Source organism: Varanus komodoensis, unplaced genomic scaffold, assembly GCF_004798865.1.
Source record: "Varanus komodoensis strain SLA01 unplaced genomic scaffold, ASM479886v1 scaffold32, whole genome shotgun sequence".
NCBI lineage: Eukaryota > Metazoa > Chordata > Lepidosauria > Squamata > Varanidae > Varanus > Varanus komodoensis.
Genome location: NW_025335798.1, coordinates 134,408 through 142,188, shown reverse-complemented (window position 1 = coordinate 142,188; position 7,781 = coordinate 134,408). Strand labels below are relative to the sequence as shown.

Here is a 7,781-nt window from a genome sequence, read left to right as displayed (position 1 = left end):
TGGTTGCTGTTACAATTTTAGCACCATCACAATCAGGCTCCACACAGCTGCTTGGGAGACCGTGGAGAGCTGGATTTTGCAGGGAAACAGGGTCTCTGGGATTTCAGCCATGCTGCTCACTACAGCAGTAGCGATATCCAAGTGGCCCATGTGTTCCTCATGAGAGGCAGCGTGGCCCCCTAGACCTAGAGAACTGCCCACTCCTGCATTAGGGGGTCTCGATACATTTTCATTTTGCCCCTGTTATAAAGAGAGTGCTGAAATCTGCACCACTCAACAATGTAAAGAATTTTTGATCATTTACCAATGCCTCCTTTACTATTTTCAGAAATGTTGAATGTATAGTTTGTTTGCTTGTTTATTTATTTAAAGTGTTTATATGCCATTCCAATACTAAAAGTCTCTGGATGGCTTAGAAGAGTTTGCTCATGACTGTAACATGGGCCAGAATTGAGTAACTGGGCCAATTTCCAGCCTCATCAGATAGGAAGTTACTACATATTTCTGTGCTCTACACTGTGTCAGAAGTCACAGTTTTTCAGGGGATCATACTGCATCCATTCCTTCAACTGTCACACTCACATACGGTCTGCAGGCTAATCTGATGTGTATGCAATGGAGTTGCCTAAACGGGATGGGATGGGATGGGAGGGGTTTACTGTTTATGCTGCACTGAAATATAGAAACTGTTAATTACAAAGGATGGCATGATTTCAATCCTACCTACAACATGTACTGATTTTCCTACTTTAAGTTGTTGACCTTCTTTGATTAGTTCTCCTCCCTGTTAATTTCTGGATGGCTTTTCTCCCAAACACCCATAGAATGCAGTTGATTGCTTAATAAAATAATTAGCTGAGAGTGGGTGATGGGGTGGATTGATTGAGGAAGAGTGGGATGATGGATATTCAGGTCGTATCAACTTTATTGTATGCATTCTGAAACTCACTAAGCCGTGGTGGAACTCATATGCCCTGAATCAGGTAGTGGAGGTAGAAGGAACTGTAGCACTGCTGGCTGTTGGTTCATAAGTTTTAATATACACGAGAGAGAGAGAGAGAGAGAGAGAGAGAGAGAGAGAGAGTTCTCAGCAAAGAGAAGCCAATCTCTGCCGTGAGTAGCTGAGCTGCAACAACTTTGCTGTCTGCTGGGCTTATTTTTCTTTACTTGCAGAGAGCTTAATTCCCCCCCCCCCCGCTCGCTCTGCAGGCGAATATTAAAAAACACAATCTCTCACCATGGTTCAGCATGGTAAGAATCCACTCTGCCACCTCCAGACTTCACCCTGTGATGCTCTTGCGTGTGCACCAACAGTACATGCCAATTCTTGAGTATGTTCATTGTGTGTTCTTGCAGGTCACCTGGACATACCGCTCACCACATCCCCGATGAAGAACGCTAACAATGTGACTGAATTTGTCCTCTGTGGCCTCAGCTCAAATGAAGAAGTGCAGAAAGCATGCTTTGTGCTCTTTCTGCTCTTCTATCTCGTCATCGTGCTGGGAAACCTCCTCATTGTTGTCACTGCAGCCTTCAGCTCCCGCTTGAATTCTCCCATGTACTTTTTCCTCAGCTACTTATCCTTTATAGACATCTGCTACTCCTCGGTTACAGCCCCGAAGATGATCACAGACTTCCTGGTGGAAAAGAAAACCATCTCCTTCATAGGCTGCATTGCACAGCTCTTTGGCGTCCACTTCTTCGGCTGCACAGAGATCTTCATCCTCACGGTGATGGCGTACGACCGGTACATCGCGATTTGTAAGCCGCTGCACTACACCACGGTGATGACCAAGAAGGTCTGTGGGCGGATGGTGGCAGCCTCGTGGCTGGGAGGCCTCGTGCATTCCCTGGTGCAGACTCTGATCACCACCCAGCTTACGTTTTGCGGTCCCAACAAAATCGACCATTTCTTCTGCGATGTCCACCCTCTTCTCCAACTGGCTTGCACAGACACCTACGTGGTCGGCATCATCGTGGTTGCCAACAGTGGAATGATTGCTCTGAGCTGCTTTCTCATCCTGGTCGTATCGTACATCGTCATCCTGTTCTCCCTCAGATTTCACTCTTCCGAAGGGCGCCGCAAGGCCCTTTCTACCTGTGCTTCCCATGTCACAGTAGTAATTTTATTTTTTGGCCCATGCACCTTCACCTACATACGTCCTTCCAGCAACTTTTCAGAAGACAAGACAGTGGCTGTGTTCTACACTGTTATTACCCCAATGCTGAACCCGTTAATTTACACACTAAGAAATGAGGAGGTGAAGAATGCCATGAGAAAACTATGGAGCTGGAAAGTGACAGTCTCTGAGAAAACAAAGATGTGAAAGCAACCTGCAAACATAATATTAAAATAGGCCGACCTGCCTTTTACTTTGATGTCAGGTGGAGACCTTTTTATTTCCCCAGGTTTCAGCTTTAATGTGTTTGAACCATGCTGTGGGTTTTTATGCTGCATTTGTATGTTTTATTGTTATTCCCTTTTGTATGCTTTTAACCTGCATAATTTTGTCATAAGCCATCCTGAGCACTGGCATACAGAACAGTCTATAAATACACAGAAGCATGCAAATAAACACACTACAGAAATGGTGTTGTATTTATTTATTTTAAATGATTTATAACCTGCTCTTCCTCTTTATGTGGATCAGACTCATGGACACTAAAAACCATAAGAAAATATGAAATACAATGATGAGTAATACAACTCACAGCAGCCAGAATATCTAGGAGGACTCAGAAGTCTGATAGATCATAGAATGATAGAACAGCAGAGTTGGAAGGGGCCAGAAGGCTACTGGATTCATTCCCTTGCTATTGCAGGACACTAAATCATTCCATTCCACTCAGATGACTGTCCAGACCCTTTTTGGATGTTTCTACGGAGGGAGAGCCCACATCTTCCCCAGGTAATGGGTTCCATTGTTGCATTGCTCTGACAGTGAGGAAATTCTCCCAGGAGTCTACTCTAAATCTGTTTTTTTTAAAGTCCATTATGCCCTGCACTCTGGAATGAACAAGAAGAGATCTTGTCTTTCCTCTTTGTGACAGCCATTCAGGTACTTGTAGAGTGCTATCACATCACCCCTCAGTTTTCTCTTCTTGAGACTGAGTGTGCCTAGTTCTCTCGATCTTTCCTCATAGGGCTTTGCCGCCACTCCCTGAATCATCCTTATTGTCCTCCTCTGTGCCCTTTCTAGCTTTTCTGCAACCTTTTAAAACTTAGGTGTACAAAACTGGACACAGTCCTCCAGGTGAGGTCTGGGTAGTGCTGAATATAATAGAACTTGTATGTCACATGTTTTGGAAGTGATGCTTCTGTTAATGCAGCCCAAAATAGTGTTTGTCCTTTTTGGCACTGCATCACATTGTTGGCTCATATTTAGCTTGTGATCCTCAACAACCCCAAGGTCCTTCTTATTGTTGAGCCAAGTGTTCCCCTCCTCCACCTCCACCCTATAAGGCTTTAACTGCCTTTTTAAACATAAATAATGAAGGAACTATATAGATTTCCCAGGTGTTTCAAAGATGGGGCATGGGGGCAGACACAGAAAAGCCCCCCACACATGTTAGCACCTTACCTGGAGGACCAGGGATAATGATCTCTATGGAAGATCCCTGTTCATGAGCAGGATTACATAGCGGAAGGTGTGTGGCTTCCACCCCCACCTGCAGTCCCCACAAGACCTTTTGTGGATCGGATGATATTTGTGGACACGGTCACAGACACTTACATCCTCACCCCCATCCCTGCCCAGTTTTCCTTTCTCTGTGCTGAGAGAGAAAGGGGCTTGGCCAGCCCTGCAGGTGGAGGTCGCCTATGCACCTACTCCAGAGTGCCTCCTGCTATCCCTGTTGAAGGTGGAGAAAGGCATCTGAAGGAAGGTTTGCCTGGTGCTGGGAAGAATGGCTGCTCCTCCCAGTACTGGCCCAGTTCCTTGATGCTGGCACCGGAGAATATAGTGCAAATTGCTTCATGGAGGCAGGGCTTGGAGGCCTACCCTACTCCTGCAGGAACCAAGGAGGATCCACAGGCTGGTAGTGGAAACTCCGTGGACTGCTTTGGGTCTTTGGGCCACGGTTCTGCATTCCTGCCCCAAAGCGACCCTGCTCACAATGCTCCAGTGAGGCTTGCCACTCTCTGGACAGGGCGTTTGGTCCCAGAGCCTTCAGGAACGTCTTTTCCCCAGAATCTGTCTTCAGAAAGAAGTTTGTCAGTAAAACTCTGCCTTGAATCAGGAGTTTGGAGCAACACACAGAGTGCAGGGTGGGTGGGAGAGATCCATGTACCAAGACACAAAGCAGTCTTTAGAACCCACTGTAGCAAGCTATTGCATATAAAAGGCAAACAATGGCAAGGGAAGCTCAAGGGCAACAGTTTGACACTAAGGGTTGGGGGGAGTTCCACATTTGTTTGGGCCCATATTTTTCAGTTCCAGCGACAACCTGCATTGCTCAGAAAAAAAGGGAAAATGGAGACAGGTGACTGCAAGATCATGAATGCAAAGCACTGTTAAAGGAGATCCATATAGCAGCATGAAAGCATTCCTTTGGAATGACATTTTTCTGCTCCAGCAATAATTCCCATTGAGCAGAAGTGGGAAATGAAGGCAAGTTACTTTAGAAATAGTTATGCAAAACCAAGAGTCAATGGAGAGAAAGTGCCATTCAGGAACGCAGAAAGGAAGCCCTTGGCACCCAGCATTTCCTTATCCGTAGGGAACCTCATAGAGAAAGCAAATTGGCTGAAGTTGTTCAGAAAAGAATAAATGAATGGGGAATAAATTTATACCTCCTCCTCCCAATCCCATCTGTCCCTGGGTGCTTCCAGTTGGAATGATCCTAGATTGAAATACAGCATGCAGTTATTTTGTCTTTTCCTATTCAATTGATTTATTTTTCCTGATAAGAAAAAAGCAAAAGGAACATCCATGCTGCACAGAACATACAATTGGAACACAGAACGTGAGAAGTATGAATCAATGCAGACCGGAAACTATAAAGCCAGAAATGGAATGTTTAAACATTGCAGTACAGTGGTACCTCTGCTCATGAACTTAATCTGCTCCAGGACTCTGGTCATGACCCAAATTGGTCATGACCCAAGTCCAATTTCCCCATAAGGTTCAGTGTAAATAAGGTTAATCCGTTCTGTAAATATTTTTTTAATCACAAAAATCTGAGACAAAGTAACAAAGAACAGCGACGTAACAAAGTACAGTACAGTAGAGAACACTAACCTAGATGCGGGGGAGGTTATTGCTTGGAGGGAGAGTCCAAACCATAATCGTGCGATAGAGATTGTGCTTCGGGGGGGGGGGGGGGGGGGAGACAGGCGTGATTGTGGTTGTCACCCAGTGCAGAGTTCGCGAACTAGGGCAATTTTCCCCTGAAATTTCTGCTTGCGACCCAATTTGGTCATGAACTGAGGTGTTCGTGAGCTGAGGTACCACTGTACTTGGTGCAAGTGAACTAAAGTAAACTGGAATGGGACATTATCTGTCAGACAATCACCATGTGTTTTACTGAGAGGAAACGGAGTGGCTCTCATACTGAGGCAAGAAGTAGCAGAGGCAGGAAAGGGCTATAATGCAAAATTTGACTGAATAATATCAATATGAATTCTCAGGAAACTATCAACACAACCTTCATTCAAATCTATGCCCCAACTACACTTGCTGAAGAAGAATGTATGAATTTAATTTTGAGGCTTTTTTATCCTGCCCTTCACAATGTCTCAGAGTGGTGATACAATAAATAAATAGGATACAGCTTTGAAAAATTACAATAAATAAATAAAATCCAATGTAAAACACTATTAACATTTAAAATAATGGGAAAATAAAAAATGACAACTTTTAAGCAGCTCTCCAACAGGAAATTGATAACATGCCAAATCAACAGAGGTGACTGGAATGCAAAAGTAGGAAACAAAACAGAATCCAGTGTTGTGGGAAAATTTGAAAGAAAGCCTAGAAGGATGACAAAGAAACACTCACAGTTCTACAGGACAGGCAAGAAGTAAAAGGTGACAGAAATGAGGTCAGAATCCCAAATGTCACTTTTCAGTGAATATCACTTAGAGACAAAAAGGACTATTACAATGGCAAGTGGAAAGAAATAAATGAGAACAACAAAAGAGGAAAAATCTCTTCAAAAAAATCAGAGGGAAAATCCAACCTAGATTAGGAATGCCAACAGACCAACAGGCTAAAATAAAGAGAAAGTGGAAATGATATACAGAAGAATGATACAGAAGAGATAGAAAGATGACAGAGTCCTTCAAAGAGGAATCTTATGAGGAAGAACCTGCAGTATCAGAAAGTGAAGTAAAAGCTCCCAGAGTGGATAAAGTATCAACAGCACTATTCCAAAATGCAGAGCCCAAATCTGTTCAGATCCTATGCCAACAAATAGGAAAAACAAAACAATGGCTCACAAACTGGAAACATCATTCCATATACACTCATTTCTGCAAGAAAGGAGATGCAAAGGAGGGCAGCAACCACAGGGCCATTGCACTAATATTCCATGCAAGCAAGGCTATGCTCAAGGTATTGCAACAATATATTACCCTACATAGAGTGAGAAATGACTGACAATTAAACTGGATTCTGAAAAGGAAGAGATACCTGTGATCGTCTCACAAATATAATTTGTCTACTGGAGCACACCAAAGAATTTCAGGAGATCAGTCTGTGCTTTCTAGACTATGTCAAGCCTTTGACTATGGATGGATCTGAAACAAATGGGTGTGCCTCAGCACTTACTGTCCTGATATGCATCCTTCATTGTGGAGAAGAAGCTATTTTATCTCTCTTTCTGTTCAGTCTGTATGCAGTACTTATCACAAGGAAAGCTGGATTAAGATCAAAGGAAGCAAGAGTAAAAACTGGCAGAAGATACATCAATATTTTAAGAAATGCAGATGATGCTGTACCACTGGCAGGATGTGGCAATGAAGCAAAGCAAATCCTGAACAAAGTGAAAGAAGAAAGGGCAAATGCAGAACTGTAGCTGAACATTAAGAAAACAATAATCATAATTACAGAAGAATTATTCAACTTTAATGTCAGCAATGAAGACACTGAACTTGTGAAAGATTGTGTGTACCTTGGCTCAGTCATCACTTCAAGGGGAGATAGCAGTTAAGAAATTAGAAGGCGGGGACTTGGAAGGGCACCAAGGAAGGAGCTGGAAAGATCATCAAGTGTAAGGATGTTTCACTGAAGACTAAGGCCCAGATCACCTCCATGATTGTATTCCTGACCACTCTCTATGGATGTGGAAGCTCAACAGCGAAGCAAGCTGACAGGAAGAACAGTGATGCATTTGACCATGGTGCCGGTGGGGAGCTTGGCAAATACCCTGAAGCAATGGGAAGATGAACAAGTGGGCCCTAGATCACATCAATCCTGGAAGCAAAAGTGGCAAAATTGAGGTTATCATACTTTGGGCACATCATGAGAAGACAAGACTCACTGGCGAAGACATTCATGCTAGGGAAAGTTGAAGGCTGACAAAGAGCTCTGGGATGCATCAATTGCATAAAGGAAGTCACAGTCTTGAGTTTCCAAAAACTGAGCAGGGCTGTGAAGGACAGGGCATTTGGACAGCATTCATTCATAGGGTCGACATAAGTCAGAGATGACTTTATGGCACATAAGAATGACAAAGGAAAAAGAGGGAGGAAGCAGTGCAAAAGCATGGGAGGGTTACAAGAGGAAGACATAACCTCTCCAAAATTTCATCCATGAAACAGGGAGATGACTGCATATTCC

The 7,781-nt window shown here is 43.7% G+C and overlaps 1 protein-coding gene across 1 annotated transcript; it reads left to right on the top strand.

Moving 5' to 3' along the window:
• Window positions 1-1,367: 1,367 nt before the first annotated feature.
• LOC123027496 (olfactory receptor 4S2-like) lies at window positions 1,368-2,327 on the top strand. The gene has a single exon (XM_044438423.1). The coding sequence runs from the start codon at window positions 1,389-1,391 to the stop codon at window positions 2,325-2,327; it is 939 nt and encodes a 312-aa protein (XP_044294358.1). The 5' UTR covers window positions 1,368-1,388.
• The last annotated feature ends 5,454 nt before the right edge of the window (window positions 2,328-7,781 follow it).